The sequence below is a fragment of the Staurois parvus genome, unplaced genomic scaffold (assembly GCF_062004578.1).
Source record: "Staurois parvus isolate SC_StPar_1 unplaced genomic scaffold, SC_StPar_1.0 ptg000534l, whole genome shotgun sequence".
Taxonomy (NCBI): domain Eukaryota; kingdom Metazoa; phylum Chordata; class Amphibia; order Anura; family Ranidae; genus Staurois; species Staurois parvus.
Genome location: NW_028318330.1, coordinates 665212 through 683224, shown reverse-complemented (window position 1 = coordinate 683224; position 18013 = coordinate 665212). Strand labels below are relative to the sequence as shown.

General features: G+C 46.0%; 2 protein-coding genes across 2 annotated transcripts in view; one reads left to right on the top strand and one right to left on the bottom strand.

Moving 5' to 3' along the window:
• Positions 1-18013, top strand: part of LOC149451523 (uncharacterized) — a 44627-nt gene that overhangs the window by 17053 nt on the left and 9561 nt on the right. The window lies entirely within an intron of this gene.
• LOC149451524 (uncharacterized) lies at positions 1461-5231 on the bottom strand. Its single transcript, XM_089690588.1, has one exon. It carries the CDS (start codon positions 4491-4493, stop codon positions 3261-3263), a length of 1233 nt encoding a protein of 410 aa, XP_089546714.1. The 5' UTR covers positions 4494-5231; the 3' UTR covers positions 1461-3260.

Sequence of the window (18013 nt, the reverse complement as noted above, 5' to 3'; positions counted from 1 at the left end):
GAGGTGACTAGCGCATGTTTTAGAGAGTTGAGGAAGATGCCAGTAGAAAGGGAGAGATTGAAGATATGAGTTAAAGAATGAAGGATAGAGCCAGAGGGTGACCTTAGTATTCACGAGGGAACAGGGTCCAGGGGGCAGGTGGTTAGGTGGGCTTTAGAAAACAGTTTACCAACCTCCTCTATAGTAGCTGGGTTGAACAAGGGAAGTATAGATTGTGCAGGTGGACAAGGAGTGTAGGGTGAGGGAGATGTCTGGTGGACAAGGAGTGTAGGGTGAGGAAGATGTCTGGTGGACAAGGAGTGTAGGGTGAGGAAGATGTCTGGTGGACAAGGAGTGTAGGGTGAGGAAGATGTCTGGTGGACAAGGAGTGTAGGGTGAGGGAGATGTCTGGTGGACAAGGAGTGTAGGGTGAGGGAGATGTCTGGTGGACAAGGAGTGTAGGGTAAGGGAGATGTCTGGTGGACAAGGAGTGTAGGGTGAGGGAGATGTCTGGTGGACAAGGAGTGTAGGGTGAGGGAGATGTCTGGTGGACAAGGAGTGTAGGGTGAGGGAGATGTCTGGTGGACAAGGAGTGTAGGGTGAGATATCTGTACAGTGGAGATCTCATCACAAATTGTATCATTCTTATTTTTGAAGTGATTAGCGATCTCCTGGGCAGTGAGTGAGTTAGGGGGTGGAGGTAGAGAAGGACAAAGCAGAGAGTTAAAGGTAGAAAAGAGTTGACGGGGATTGCATGAGAGGGTGGTAATGAGAGTGATAAACTAGGTCTGTTTGGCAGTGTGGAGACAAGAATTGTATTTTTGAAGGGCAGATTTATATTGGTCGAAGTCTTGCTGGGTCCTAGTCTTACGCCATAAAAGCTCAAGAGCACGGCTACGTGTTTTGAGGCATCTGGTATTGTCTGTTTGCCAGGGCTGTAGCAGTCGGGGCCTAATTCTGTGTGTAGTGAGGGGGGCCAATGTGTCCACGGTGGATGACAGTGAACTGTTGTATACAGAAGTGGCCAGGTTGGGGAAGGACATGACTGAGATTTTGTCATAGAGACAATCTGTTGCCAAAAAAAGAAGTGAAGGGTTAAGATAACGAAGGTTTCTACGGGTAACTGGTAGTTGGAAGACAAGGAGGAGGAAGCCAGGGAGAAAGTGAAGCTGATAAGGGATCAGAGAGAGGAAGAGGGAAGTTGGTGAGGATGCAAGGAGTGCATAGGTAGGAGAATACAAGGTGGAGGCAGTTACCATTGGAGTGAGTAGAAGCATGCGTCCATTGTTTTAGGTCAAAAGAAGTGGTTATGCTCAGAAGTTTAGAGGTAGCAGAAGTGTTACAATTAACAGGGATGTTGATGTCACCAAGAATGATTGTGGGAATTTCAGAAGAGAGAAAGTAAGGCAGCCTGGCAGGGAAGTCATCAAGGAAGCTGGATATCGGTCCAGGAGGACAATAGATCACAAAAATTCTTAAAGAAACTGGAGAGAACAGACAAATACAGTGAACTTCAAATGAGGAGAGGGACAGAGAGGGAGGTGAATGGAGGACCTGAAAAGTGCTTTGAGGGGATAGGAGGATTCCTACTCCACCTCCTTTCCGTCCACTAGGCCTGGGAGAGAGAGTCCAGAGGAGACCACCATGGGAGAGGGCAGCAGGAGAGGGAGAGTCAGATTCATGAAGTCAGGTTTCTGTAACTGCAAGCAAGTTAAAGGAGTTTGTGATAAAAAGGTCATCTACAGAGGTGAGATTGTTACAGACAGAGCGGGCATTCCAGAGGACACAGGAAATCATCATCATCATCAGGTCACCTGATCTCCCTTGGAATGACTGGTGACTGCATTGGTTTGTGGTGTGAATGGATCTGAACCTCCTTTTGTCACCTCTTCCTTTATATCTCGGTTGAATATACAGATGTTGTTGTTACGTTCAGCACTTTGTTGGCTGTCTTGGTTGTACATTACTATAATATGTCTGCTGTCCAAGTAAGATGAGTGCACATTGCAGGCCGGAGTCTTCTCTTCATCATCCTGCTGGTCATTGATCATCAACATAATGGAGGAGTTTATTTTTTTAATTACTTTTATTTTTCCTTCATGTTCTTTTTTTCAATTTTGATGAACAATTACATTTTGTAAAATGCAATAAAAAAATAAAAAGAATCACTTTACATTTAGGGGTCCATTCATAAAAGATGTCATAACAATTTATCTGGCATGAGTGCGTGTCCATTCCTTCTGTGTGACTGGGGGAATGATGGCTGTTATTAGGATATTTGCTGGTCGAATGATCTCCATTGATTTAAAATGGAAAATACCACATGTGCCACTAGATAGAGAGTATTGCTAAAAAACATAGCGCCATCTAAAGGCCAAATGTGGTATTTTCCATATTAAATCAATGACTGGTTGAATATTGTTGGTTTATTGGACTTTTGTCCTTCTATGTCTGATGTACTCATACCTGCAGGAGTATGATCTCAGGGATTAGTATGACACCGTGCCTGAAGAAAAAAACTAACTACCTAAAGAACATTTGTTGGACAAACGTGATGATCATTCATCCGCCATGACAAATTCTGGACATACTTTAACACAGTGATTTCTTATGATCATCAGCTCCATCTAGTGACCAAAATGGGGGATTTTTCCTAAAATGAACTCAGAGTAAAAATAAAACAAAACTGCATTCTGGCCACTAGCTGGAATAAATCAGAGTATGAAATTATTATTATTATACAGGATTTATGGCGCCAACAGTTTGCTCAGCACTTTACAATATAATGGGAGACAATACAGCAACAATACAGATAAATACAAGAGGGATAGGAGGGCCTGATCCTCAGAGCTTACAATCTAAGAGATAAAATACATCCAATATTCATCACAGCTGGGCGAATGCCGGTCACATCTGTTCAATTAAATATTTTTTACAAATAGAATGCAAAATCTCCCACCACAAAATATACTCAGCCAATGAAAGGTCAGGACTCCATTGTTATTCTTCTTCTGCCATCAATGGCCAACCCGGTCCCACACTTCATCCATGTCTTTGGGGACATCTGATCTCCTTATGAACTGTTTCTTCCATGATGAAGATCAGCCATGGAGTATATCTGAGGTGTATATCAGGGTGTGCTTCTTCCCCACATGATAGCTGGGATGTCCAGCAACATTCATCTAGAAAACATTTCCCACACTCAAGGCACTAATACACCTCCAGGTTGTGTGGGACCCCTGATGTACAGGAAGACAGGACTTCAGTGAGAAACATTTCCCTCACTCATGTCCGGAACGCGGCTTCTTCCCCTTGTGAGATCTCTGATGTCCAGAAAGATAGGACTTCTGTGAAAAACATTTCCCGCACTCAGGACAGGAATACGGTTTCTCCCCTGTGTGCAATTTCCGATGTTTGTAAAGATCAGACTTCTGTAAAAAACTTTTCCCGCACTCAGGACAGGAAAATGGCTTTTCCCCTGTGTGAGACCTCTGATGTCTGTAAAGATTGGACTTGTCTGAAAAACATTTCCCACACTCAGGACAGGAATACGGCTTCTCTCCTGAGTGAGATCTCTGATGTGTGTCAAGATGGGACTTAAATGAAAAACATTTCCCACACTCAGAACAGGAAAGTGGCTTCTCCCCTTTGTGAGATCGCTGATGTGTGTAAAAATCTGAAGTGTCTAAAAAACATTTCTTGCACTTAGGACAGGAATACGGCTTCTCAACCGTGTGATATCTCTGATGTCTGTTCAGACTGGACTTCCATGAAAAACATTTCCCGCACTCAGGACAGGAATATGGCTTTTCTCCTGTGTGAGATCTCTGATGTTTGTGATAAAAGGACTTGTCTGAAAAACATTTCCCGCACTCAGGACAGGCGTATGGTTTTTCCCCCTTGTGAATCCTTTCATGTGTGACAAGATCTGATTTTACTACAAAACATTTCCCGCACACAGAACAGGAATACGGCTTCTCCCCCTTGTGAAACCTCTGATGTCTGTAAAGTTGGAACTTTCTTAAAAAACATTTCCCACAGTCAGGACAGGAGTGCGGTTTTTCCCCCGTGTGACGCCTTTGATGGGTGACAACATCTGATTTTAGTACAAAACATTTCCCACACTCAGAACAGGAATATGGCTTCTCACCTGTGTGAAACCTCTGATGTCTGTAAAGTTGGGACTTCCTTAAAAAACATTTCCCGCACTTAGGACAGGAATACGGCTTCTCACCTGTGTGAGATCTTATATGGACATTAAGACCATATTTAGAACGGAAACCTTTTCCACACTCAGTACAGGAGAAGCTCTTCCCTGTTGGAAGGCCGGCCCGGTCCCGCATAGTCTGAGGTTCCTCAGGATACGAGGAATCCGATGGTCCATCTACACTGGGTGGGGCCTGATGGACATTGGAGGGAGGCGGGTTTTCTCCTAGAATATACTGTATGATGTCCTCATCTTCTACTTTCCAGTCTGGAGACAAAGTGAGACAATCCTCTGAGGTTTTCCTCATCTCCCGGCCATGGACTAAAATACAAAGACAAAGAGGATTACTAGACAGAAGCTGATTGGTTTCCCCAAACAGGACTCCGCCCACATCAGGCAGCTTGGTCTAGATGGGTGACTTCCATCATGACTTTGTACACGACTTTCCAGAAACATGATGCTACTTCAAAGCAAACATCGAAGGGATTATAAAGTCCCAAGCACATTCCATTCACACCTGAGCATAGCCGAAATGTAAGTTCCCACTGTGACAGACCCAACCGGGACATGGGCTTTTGGAGGGGACTACAGGCTGGCCTCTTGCCTACTGACCATGGCCCTGGTGTCTGAGGGGGCTCTATTCTTTGGTGTGTGCCTGGGGGGACCTTTGGAGTAGCTTACTTGGGACTCAAGTCCATATCTCCCCAAAACACACAGACTCTGAGAACTGGAGGACCAACATACAGATTTGGGGTCCCTGTCCCCAAACTAGAATTGACTGTTTTCAATCCCCCTCCTTCCTAGACTCAGAGACTCTAAGAAGATGTTGATATAATCAGTAAAACAACCTGATGCTGAGGACTCTTGCTGGAATCTGTTTATTAAGGTGTGATGTGTCTTTCTCCCAGTGTGTGCCTCCTAGGTGTGCATTGTTAATGGAGTCACCTATTGTTTGTCTGTTGGGAAGTCCTTCTGGAGGTGCCTACATGATAGGATTAGACCGATGTCAGCTTCACCTCATTATCTAACCAGCGTGGGATGTTTACCCTGATGGAGGTCCTTCTGGAGGTGCCTACATGATAGGATTAGACCGATGTCAGCTTCACCTCGTTATCTAACCAGTGTGGGATGTTTATCCTGATGGAGGTCCTTCTGGAGGTGCCCACATGATAGGATTAGACCGATGTCAGCTTCACCTCGTTATCTAACCAGTGTGGGATGTTTATCCTGATGGAGGTCCTTCTGGAGGTGCCTACGTGATAGGATTAGACCGATGTCAGCTTCACCTCGTTATCTAACCAGTGTGGGATGTTTATCCTGATGGAGGTCCTTCTGGAGGTGCCTACATGATAGGATTAGACCGATGTCAGCTTCACCTCGTTATCTAACCAGTGTGGGATGTTTATCCTGATGGAGGTCCTTCTGGAGGTGCCCACGTGATAGGATTAGACCGATGTCAGCTTCACCTCGTTATCTAACCAGTGTGAGATGTTTATCCTGATGGAGGTCCTTCTGGAGGTGCCCACGTGATAGGATTAGACCGATGTCAGCTTCACCTCGTTATCTAACCAGTGTGGGATGTTTATCCTGATGGAGGTCCTTCTGGAGGTGCCCACGTGATAGGATTAGACCGATGTCAGCTTCACCTCGTTATCTAACCAGTGTGGGATGTTTATCCTGATGGAGGTCCTTCTGGAGGTGCCCACGTGATAGGATTAGACCGATGTCAGCTTCACCTCGTTATCTAACCAGTGTGGGATGTTTATCCTGATGGAGGTCTTTCTGGAGGTGCCCACATGATAGGATTAGACCGATGTCAGCTTCACCTGGTTATCTAACCAGTGTGGGATGTTTATCCTGATGGAGGTCCTTCTGGAGGTGCCTACATGATAGGATTAGACCGATGTCAGCTTCACCTCGTTATCTAACCAGTGTGGGATGTTTATCCTGATGGAGGTCCTTCTGGAGGTGCCTACATGATAGGATTAGACCAATGTCAGCCTCACCTCGTTATCTAACCAGTGTGGGATGTTTATCCTGATGGAGGTCCTTCTGGAGGTGCCCACATGATAGGATTAGACCGATGTCAGCCTCACCTCGTTATCTAACCAGTGTGGGATGTTTATCCTGATGGAGGTCCTTCTGGAGGTGCCCACATGATAGGATTAGACCGATGTCAGCTTCACCTCGTTATCTAACCAGTGTGGGATGTTTATCCTGATGGATACTATTTGTTGGCACTGCCCCTATTTCTGGAGTGTATAAAAACTGTATTTCTGTTCAGTAAAGTCGTTCTTGTTTGACATCTAAGCTAGTCTCGTCTAGTCTTGGGTGCAATGCCCGGCTACAATACCTTGGGCCTATGTCCTGGAGGTGAGGAAGTGGTTCTATGATGGAATCACCCATTTGGGGTGATAGGCATTCCGTCACATTTAGTGACAAGCAGTGGGATGTTTCCTGCAGTCTGGGACATCCAAACCACCACTGGGATCTGAGGTCCGGTTAGCAGAAGAGGAGAGGTATGGACACCAGCCGCCATGGAAGAGGAATACGTAAGGAGGGTGCAAGAGATGCGGATGCAGCACAGAGGACCAGTGCCAGTGCAGGTCCTGCAGGGATGAGATGACTCTGTCCGCTGGCAGCTGTGGAAGGAAGAGCTAGACTGAGAGCAGCGCTGCCAAGGTAAGTCTCCTCTCCATCCAGGACAGGTACTGGTCGCAGTATGAAGTGTGGGTGCTGTTATTGGGGGAACAGCTGCACAAGGAGTGGACAGTTGGGTTAGAAGGCTGGTCCAAGCAGAAATACTGCTGATTGAGAGCTTCAGAGCCTTCCGCTGGCATGTAGCCCAGGGGTGCCCTCGGACAGAAGACAACAGCCTGATGGAAGGCTTTGGCTATGATGGCTTGGGGCTGTTGTACTGGAGGCTGTCACAGGATCCTGACTTCAGGAATGATCTGGAATGGCATTTGGAGGAAATCATGGATTACAGGGACTACATGCTGAACATCTCAGAAGTGCGCTGGGCACAGGAAGATATGGAGTTTCTAGGCCTTCAGGAATGGGGGGTGGAACAAGCATATAAAAGACTACTCATCAGTATGGCCAACACCCATGGATGGGATGGATTATGAGTTACCCACCGAAGTGCTGCAAGCCGGTGCCCTGGATTTTCAGCAATTCCAGAGACTGAGGATTTATTAGACTTTTCTGCTAAGGAGGAACAACCCAGATTACACATGAAAAACACACACAAAAAATAAATGGGAATATGTGTTTATGCTACATTCAGGTGAGAATGGGATATACTAGGGAGAACGTTTTTAGAAAGCAAGGATGACCAGGGAGAAGAGGTCAGGGTTAAAAAAAAACAAAACACATCATGCTTCAGAAGTAGCAGAAAATGTGCAGCAATTAAGAAAAACACAACGTACTGGTGACTTTACATTGAAGTCTATGGGAGTTGTGCTGCATAAGAATTAGGGCAGCACAGTGGCTCAGTGGTTAGCACTTCTGCCTGGCAGTACTAGTGTCGCCGGTTCAAATCCCAACCATGGCACCACCTGCCTGTAGTTTACATGTTCTCCCTGTGCCTGCATGGGTTTCCTCCAGGTACTCCGGTTTCCTCCCACACTCCAAAGACATGCTGGTAGGTTAATTGGCTCCTGTCTAAATTGTTCCTTAGTATGTGTATGTATGAATGTAAGTTAGGGACCTTAGATTGTACACCCCTTGAGGGTTTTGGACCGATGTGAATGTAAAGCGCTGCGTAAGTTGATTGCACTATATAAAGTACCTGAAATAAATAAAATAATATAAAATTGCAGTGACTCATGGCACATGAGTGAGGATGGGGGGGAGAACAACCAAGATGAAGACTGGACTGATCCTGAAGACCACCATCATTGGGGTATTGACTCCTCCCTCATTATCACTTTCTGTTTAAGGGTCCAAAGTTGTAGGATGTTATCACATTATTATCACCATGTAAAAGTCTGTGCTCCAATCACATCATCCGATATAAAATGTCCAGCTGGGAGGAAATGGGTTTAAAATAATGTATTGTACAGCTTTTTATATAGGATACAAATATTAGGGTAGTGCAGTATATAGTGCAGGGGTCCGGAGTATGTAATGTGCAATATAAATTATACAGTGTAAGGGTCAGACTGCACTCTGGGGTCTTGACTTGGGTCTGAGACTATACAGTCATATCCCTCCACCCAGAACAGCCAGCTGAGCACAGAGCAAGGAACCCTGGGACATTGCTCTCTCAGTAAACTTGCTAGACCCACTAATGGGGAAGCAGATACAAGACACACACCCCAGGTGCCTAGGTCTAGTAACATTTATGGTGAAAATCAACATTTTGCTGCCAGCTGAACCCCAGAACCTCCATAAATCCAGTCTAGATACATAAATTGTGTCTGCAGCACAGAGAAGGAAGATTATCCGAGAGAAATCCAGGAATACAGGACGGGGAACACAGCTCAGGAAAGTGACCAGGGGATTACAGGCTGATATCACCCAGTCCCCGCCCTACTCTGGACCAATCAGTGAGCAGTATGGGTGGAGGAATGGATTTAGTGTTCATGACCCACCTGTGCTGATCTCTGTAGGAGTGTCCTCCTCTATAAATGTCCCCGTTATTCCATCCTCCTCCATAGACTGCTGATCATCCCTCACATACGCCTCTTCTTCTTCTGCTTTCACCTCAAATTCTATATTTATCAGATCTTCACTCTAAAACAAGAGACAGATCAGCAATAACATCTGTAAAATATAAGCTTTAATATTGTGACATCACTTAAAACCTTCATATCATCTATAAAATATATTAATTCACAGAAAATATCAACACATCACCTTTACAAGTCCATGTTCTAGATTCTCCATCCCACCAACCTTGTAACAATGAGGGATGGTGTGACCTTCCTGTGTGGAATCCCGGGAATACAGAGGATGGGGACATCTCTCTGGTGGGTTCCTGGTATTAGGTGGCTCCATCATATCCTTGTGTCCTTCTGAAAACTCCTCCATCACTCCATACTCCTCATCCTCCTCTTTATACTCTTCTTTAACAACAATAATATAATCATCGAGGATTCCACTCTGAAAGATATAATAAAACATTCATTGTAACAAACATGCTGTGTATAAATCACAACTACCAATAATTGTCATCATCTACCTGATGATGGTGAGGGATGGTGTGACCTTCCTGTGTGGAATCCCGGGAATACAGAGGACGGGGACATCTCTCTGGTGGGTTCCCATGACTGGATCCATCTGTAGGAAACACACACACTGACTGAATCCATTGTTTCTATGTGTTTATCAGATGATGGGGGATCTAGGTGGATCCTCCGTACTGCTCTCTCCTTTACAATAAAGTCTCCTCTTACCCGGTGATGTGAGGGGCGGCTGATTGTCCATCATGACGTCCTTGTAGAAATCCTTGTGTCCTTCTAAATACTCCCACTCCTCCATGGAGAAATAGACAGTGACACCCTGACACCTTATAGGAACCTGACACACACAATGATACAGTCACCATCCAGACACATCCCTTGTCTGTTACTGGAGAATGTCCCAGAATTCCCGGCACCGCTCACCTCTCCTGTCAGCAGCTCAGTGATCTCTCTGGTGACTTCTAGAATCTTCTTCTTCTTTCTCTCTTCTATCAGGGAGGGAGGTGGAGGCAATGTGATGTCATATGATCTCCAGACTTCACAGGAGGAAAACTCTACATCTGAACACAAATAGTCACATCAAATGATATTCCCAGAATCCTCCTCACCTCTCCATTCAGGTCTCCATTTTATTAAAGCCCCACTTCAGGCTGAGGTATAATTCCCCCCCACTGGACCCCCACACTACGCAGGGTATAAGGAATTCTGACGTCATTATACACAACGCAGGACCAACAGTTCTGTTTTGCTTATGAGGATGCCAAGGGTCCCCACATTCTAATACCATAGAATAAAAAGAAAGAGCCAAATGGAGGGACATTGGGAGGAGCTGTGAGGTCAGTGTGATGTCATAGGATTCTCTGACTCTGGATGGAGGGACATTGGGAGGAGGAGCTGTGAGGTCAGTGTGATGTCATACGATTCTCTGACTCTGGATGGAGGGACATTGGGAGGAGGAGCTGTGAGGTCAGTGCGATGTCATACGATTCTCTGACTCTGGATGGAGGGACATTGGGAGGAGGAGCTGTGAGGTCAGTGTGATGTCATAGGATTCTCTGACTCTGGATGGAGGGACATTGGGAGGAGGAGCTGTGAGGTCAGTGTGATGTCATAGGATTCTCCATCCCCCACCACTTTTAAAAGTGGTATAATCCTTTGGTATAGACTGATGAGGTGAGAAGGTGACACATCACCACAATGAGGGGAATGTTCTGGCCCCGGAAGTGGGTAAATGTTCTGCCCCTGAAGGGGTTAATCTGGGTTCCCACACTATATATGTGTGTATCATCATCTGCTGGAGATAAGACATCACAGTGACTATGGAGGAAGAGGACAGACGTGACTATGGGGGAAGAGGACGGACATGACTATGGAGGAAGAGGACGGACATGATGGGGGGTTACTGGGTGTAAATAGGAAATAACATCTTATTACCTCCTCTGCTGCCACTTCCAGCAACGTCTCCTCTCTTCTTCCTCCCAACTCAGCTCTCACCCGGAACTTCCAGTCTGTGCCTGACATCACTTCCTGTCTGTGCCTGACATCATTTCCTGTATGTCTTCTATAGACACTTCCTGTCTGTACCTGACATCACTTCCTGTCTTCCATAGACACTTCCTGTCTGGGCAGAAGTGAGATCCCCACCTTGTGGAGCTCAGAGGAACTGCAGCCCCGAGAAGCGTCTGGTAGTGTGGCCCCGGCCTTGTGCTGGGTGTGTATGGACTGTAGATCCTTGTGTAGGGAGGAAATGACTCCTATCTGTGACTGCTGTAACCTGCTGACTGGCATCTCCTGTGAAATCTGACACTGGCACTGGATACACACAAGGCAGTCAGGGATTTCAGCCCCTCCCTTCTCCTCTCAGACTGTAATACAGAGAGAGCCAATCAGAAGAGGTATTAAAGGAGCCAATGACGGGGACTTTCTCAAGCAGGAGGTGCAGCTGCAAAGCATTGTGGAATTTGCAGTCCTGAACAGAAATGGCCTGATAGGCTGATATGAGGGATGGAACTACAGAGACCAGCATGCTTAGTGAGGAGAGTGAAGGACTCCATCTTGTTTTTCCTGAGGGGAGGCAGTCTGCATGTGGCAGGAGACAGTCTGGACCTGGCAGAGAAGTGCTCAGGGTCAGTTCACTCCATGTTTAGGTATCTGCATCAGTCAGGGAACATCCAACCTGAGAGATGTGGCCTACAGTACAGTGCCTACACCGACAGTGTGAAGGGCTCATCGTGAGGTGACCACAGGAGCCGGTCATTTCCAGGACCATGGTTTGGGCCTTAGTCCCAGGATCTGGTGAGAGGGATTTTGCCCCCTGGCAGATGACAGGAACACGGCACACAGAGACATGACACTTCTCCCATACTCACCAGGCACTGGGTTGTGTAGATGGTCCTGCTATACAGACACAGTGTTTGCTTTGCTATACAAATCCTGCCACGGGATTACAATGATACTTTACCATAGGAGTGTAAGTGCACCAATGAAAGTGTCTCGCTGAAGACCCCAACATTCATCCTGTTACCAAGAGACTGAAGTTACTGGTGCCATACGGGCACGCGCATGCGTATTCAGGCCTCTATATTGCATGGTGTGGGAGGGAATAGCTGTACCTTGGAAAGTAGCTATTAAGCATCAGTTGGGCGCAGTGTTTGCCTATTGGGCTTCTGGTGTCGGGGGTTAGAAGGGAGAAGTCTGACACAACAGTCATTCTTCTGCTCTCCTCCAGGCACACCTAGGATCGGCACAGGGGGTGATGCCAGTTAGAGGGGTGGGAGATTAGTGAACATTCTCTCCTGGATCTCACCTTCTTTCATTGAACATTTACTCCTGGATTTCCACTTCCCATGGTGAACGTTCACTCCTGGATTTCTCCCTCCTGGAGTGAGCATTCGCTCCAGGATCTCCCCTTCCTTTAGTGAATGTTCGCTCCTGGATCCCCCTTCCTTCAGTGAACATTGACTGGTGGATATCAGAGGATGGGGAGACATCAGAGGTCCATCAGCTTCATCAGATGACAGGAGAGACATTAGAGGTCTATCAGCTTCATCTGAGAACAGGGGAGACATCAAAATGTCCATCAGCTTCATTGTAGAACAAGGGAGACATCAGAGGTCCATCAGCTTTATCAGAGGGCAGGGGAGTCATCAGAGGTCCATCAGCTTCATCAGATGATAGGCAGACATCAGAGGTCCATCAGCTTTATCAGAGGGCAGGGGAGTCATCAGAGGTCCATCAGCTTCATCAGAGGATAGGCAGACATCAGAGGTCCAACAGTCTCATTGGAGACAGGGGAGACATCAGAGGTCCATTAGCTTCATCAGAGGACAGAGGAGAAATCAAAGGTCTATCAGCTTCATCAGAGGACAGGGGAGACATCAGAGGTCCATCAGCTTCATCGTAAGACAAGGGACACATCAGAGTTCCATCAGCTTTATTGGAGGACACGGAAGTCATCAGAGGTCCATCAACTTTATCAGAGGACAAGGGAGACATCAGAGGTCCATCAGCTTCATCGTAGGACAAGGAAGACATCAGAGGTCCATCAGCTTTATTGGATGACAGAGGAGTCATCAGAGGCTGTCACAGATCCCACCCACATGCACACGGCCACAGCCACTAGCTAACCGAGGCGTGCATGTCTGGCCATGACTTGGTGTAAAGAGGGAATGAGGGGGACTTATTTTGTCACAGCCCGCACTACCTCTCCTCTCATATTAGGACCCATGCAGTTTATGTTGTCTATATGGAGGTGTAGGGTTAGATTCATCCTAGGCTCTACGTTTTCCCCCTTGACCAACATAGTTTTTAATCCAAGTCTCCCAGATAGTCTGGCCATTGGTCGAGTCCATCCTTGGGCTAAGGTTAATCTATTCCAAATGCAACATTTGGTCAATCCCGTAATTCACAACCTTAAATCCTTCCCTGACATTCAAAAAGCTGCTCGTATTCCACCCCATCAGTATTTTGTTTATCTACAGATACAACACATTTTTGCCTCCAAAGCCTCTTCTCTGACTCTTGAACAACCTACCCCTTTAGAGCATATCTGCATCCAAGGCCCACACCACCGGGACATCATTTCCGCTACGTATACATTGCTTGTAGATGCCCTTTTTCTATTGGTTCTCACCTTTATATGTGTAAATGGTCCCGTTTCCTTCAATGTGATATTGGGTTGGATCAATGGAGTAGGATTTGGGAGGCCTCTTCTAAATCTTCTATGTGTGTAATGTGTACAGAAAATCCTTCTAAGACCCCGATGTTTTGGTATCGGACCCCTGAGGTTCTCCATGATAGTAACCCGAATGTTTCTTCTGTTTGCTGGTGTTGTGGGACAGAAACTGACACTCTTTTCCACATTTTTTGGGATTGCCGGTCCATTGCGCCCTTTTGGGGGAGGTCCTTACCCCATTGTGGTTACTTTTCCTGGCTCCTGTCCCTTTTGAGCCCATTTACTTTCTGTTGGGTCTACCTTTTTGGGTCTCTCTAAATATGCAAGGAAACTTTCCACCTACATTCTGAGGGCAGCCAGGAGAACCATTCCCATGCATTGGCTGTCTTCTATGTCCCCCATGTTACCGGCACTGATGAAGGTCAGAGCAGAAATGAGAAAGTTGGAGTACCTACCTGCTTTACACCCTGCTACTGTCCCTGCGCTGGAGGCAGTTCAGGACCTACGGGACACCTATGACACCGATCTGTCTGCTCCGATCGTTTGTGATTGATGGCCATGTCACTGTTTTGTATTGACATTGTATGTTCTTATGTACCTCTCATCGATGAGCTGCTTTATCAGCCTTCTCTCCCTCTCTGCTTTTATTTTACATTTACCTTTGTGACTGCTTGTTGTAAAGTTTGAAAAATCAATAAAAAGTTCATCACAAAAAAATGGAATTACCCCCATTGTATTCTCTAATGGGGAAATGGGCGCTAATTGTCTGCAGGAGATCTGCTGGGACATAGAAAGGGAAATGGGAGCTAATAGGCTGCGGGAGATCTGCTGAGACATAGAGAGGGAAATGGGCGCTAATAGGCTGCGGGAGATCTGCTGAGACATAGAGAGGAAAACGGGAGCTAATAGGCTGCAGGAGATCCGCTGAGATGTAGAAAGTGAAATGGGTGCTAATAGGCTGCAGGAGATCTGCTGAGACGTAGAAAGGGAAATGGGTGCTAATAGGCTGCTGGAGATCTGCTGAGACATAGAAAGAGAAATAGGTGCCAATAGGCTGCAGGAGATCTGCTGAGACATAGAGAGGGAAATGGGCGCTAATAGGCTGCAGAAGATGATGTCATTATGAGTGGATTGATATATATTTTTGCATTGTCCCCCCAGAAGGATCAGGTTTGGCGGGATCGCTCTCATTAGCTATACATTTGTATTTTGTGTTCTGTGTTTGTAAGACTTTTCTATATGTAATAAGAGATGTTTGTTGAACAGTTGGTTACATAAGAGTTACATTTATTTCTTCTTCCTTTATTCAGTAATGTTTCATCTCCCGTAGTATCCCTGTAAGGTACATATTATACAGGAAGGGGGATTATGGGATGGATCTCGGGGCTGCAGTTCCTCTGAACTCCACAAGGTGCTGATCTCACTTCTATGCAGATAGGAAGTCTCTATGGAATACAGACAGGAAGTGATGTCAGGTACAGACAGGAAAGGATGTCAGGTACAGACAGGAAGTTCCAGATGAGAGGTGACGTAGGAAGAAGTATAGAGGAGACGTTGGTGGAAGTGGCAGCAGAGGAGGTAATAAGAAGTAATTTCCTATTTACAACAAATGTATATAAATCTGAGGCTCTTTTAGGAATGTTTGTGGCTTTAAAAAATTAAAGGGGCTTTATAGCAACTTAAATGTGTAATATGTGTAACATTGCGCTGTTTATCTCCTCCTCCCCTCCCCCGCCTGTCTCCAGCAGCGCACCCCGAGACTAGCAGGTTAAGGAGAGACCTGGCAGTGTAATGAGAACTGATTGGCTGCTCCTCAGGAAAGGGGAGTGTCCTGCTTATCCTTTTTCCCTTTCACTCCCAGAGCCGTTTTTGCATTTTTTGCACATTTAAAAAATCATTTTATCCTGAAGATGACACAAAACCCCCAAAATATTGATTTTCTGAAAGTAGAGACTTTAGAGAATAAAATAGCGGCAGTTCTAATTTTTATGTCACAAAACATTATCACAAAGTCTAGGAAATGCCAAATTTCATAAAAAAATACACTTAAGCTGATTTCAGGTCACAAAAAGCAATAAATGACCCATTTATGTGTAAAAATATAAAAGCCGAGGTTGCAGCGAGTAAATAGATATCCAACATGTCAACCCTTAAGTTGTGTGTGCTGAAATGGTGACAACCTTTAGTCCCGGTATTATCTATAGGGGACACATTTATAGCCCCTTCTAGGTCATCAGTATAGAGTACGGAGGAGGTCTGCTCCTAGAATTATCCTCTCATTCTGGTGTGACCGGCGATATGTAACGTGTATCACAATCAATGTTATCACGTGTAGGCCCTCCAGCGTGTGCTCTTATGTTTGGGTGTGCATATATGTGGGGGGGGAGGCCTCAACATTTTTTAAAGGGAGGAGTTATGTACTTGGGTGTAACTTTAATTCTTTACAATTAAAAAAAAAACATTTTTACTTAAGGGGACAAAGTTCTCTATGAGATGACTTTTGATGAGAGGTTCTCTTTATTGAGACATCCAGGGTCTAAAAGACCCCCAATGTCTCCCCTGTACTCCATTGGATGTAATGTAGTGCACATCGCATCGCATTACATTCTTTGCCGGCCTCAATGGTCGGGAAATCTGTCATAACATCACTTCTGGGTTAGGACAAGAAGGGAGTGAACATGTCCGCTGTCCTCCGTCCCCTCTACCCTCCGACACCCGCTGACCCGGGCCCACAGATGGGCAGGCAGAGCCGGGGAAGCATAGCAGGTACAGGAGAGGTTCACACACAGGGGGTGGCAGAGGCTGGCACCTGAAAGGAGAGCCCTGAGGCTTGCCCTCAGCAGGGATAAAGATTAAACACAATACTTGCCCGGCCCCCAGAACTACATGTCCCGGGCGTCGGGTGATGTAAAGTGACCATCCCTGCATGATGAGCCGACATTGACCTCACAGCACTGCCTCAGAGCAAACTAGTCATAGGAAGGATCAGATTTATCATTCCTTGTCTGCAGATCTAAAACTCATCAAAACCAGTTCAGAGACCAAACAAACCCAACAGAGAAAAGGGGCCCCGGACCTCAAAATTGTAGTAAACACTAAACAGTCCAAACAAAATGTCTTCCCATGGGGGGAGTAGTTCTTCAATGTCCAGCAACCCTCCTATTCCCCCCTCACATCCACATCCTATTATTGTGTGACCAATACCATCCAAATCATTCTTACTTTCATTTCCCAAAGTTATCCGTCTACAAGGAGACCTGTATAGATCACATGATGGCACCAATGAGGATGGAGGAGGACCGGAGTCACATGACTGAGAAGATACTAAACCTCACCCTGGAGATCATCTACCTGCTGACCGGAGAGGTGAGGAGGATTCTGGGAGGTCACATGACATCACTGATCTCTATTAATAAAACACAGACCTGACCGGAGAGGTGAGGAGGATTCTGGGAGGTCACATGACATCACTCTTATCTCTATTAATAAAACACAGACCTGACCGGAGAGGTGAGGAGGATTCTGGGAGGTCACATGACATCACTCTGATCTCTATTAATAAAACACAGACCTGACCGGAGAGGTGAGGAGGATTCTGGGAGGTCACATGACATCACTCTCATCTCTATTAATAAAACACAGACCTGACCGGAGAGGTGAGGAGGATTCTGGGAGGTCACATGACATCACTCTCATCTCTATTAATAAAACACAGACCTGACCAGAGAGGTGAGGAGGATTCTGGGAGGTCACATGACATCACTCTCATCTCTATTAATAACACACAGACCTGACCGGAGAGGTGAGGATTCTGGGAGGTCACATGACATCACTTATCTCTATTAATAAAAAACAGACCTCACCTGAGAGGTGAGGAGGATTCTGGGAGGTCACATGACATCACTCTCATCTCTATTAATAAAACACAGACCTGACCGGAGAGGTGAGGAGGATTCTCGGAGGTCCCATGACATCACTAATCTCTATTAATAAAACACAGACCTGACCGGAGAGGTGAGGAGGATTCTGGGAGGTCACATGACATCACTCCTATCTCTATTAATAAAACACAGACCTGACCGGAGAGGTGAGGAGGATTCTGGGAGGTCACATGACATCACTCTTGTCTATTCTGGTCAATAGACCATTTTATTTTTGCACACATTTAGATGATGTCAGGTGGTTGATGTTGTTTTATTTTTCTCCTGATCTGTAGGATTATGTTGTAAAGAAGAAGTCTAGTGGGGAGCCAATCTCAGGAGGATGGAGCAGAACCCAGAGCCTCACCATGGTGCCTCCATCTCATTCTCTGATACCTGAGAGGGAGAAAGAGCAGAAGATTCTGGAACTGACCACCATGATGGTCCATCTGCTGACAGGAGAGGTGAGCGGTGCCGGGAATTCTGGGACATTCTCCAGTAACAGACAAGGGATGTGTCTGGATGGTGACTGTATCATTGTGTG

What these genes read in the sequence shown, in the direction of transcription:
- LOC149451524 (XM_089690588.1), bottom strand. Translation starts at nt 4,493, where the DNA reads ATGAGGAAAACCTCAGAGGATTGTCTCACTTTGTCTCCAGACTGGAAA.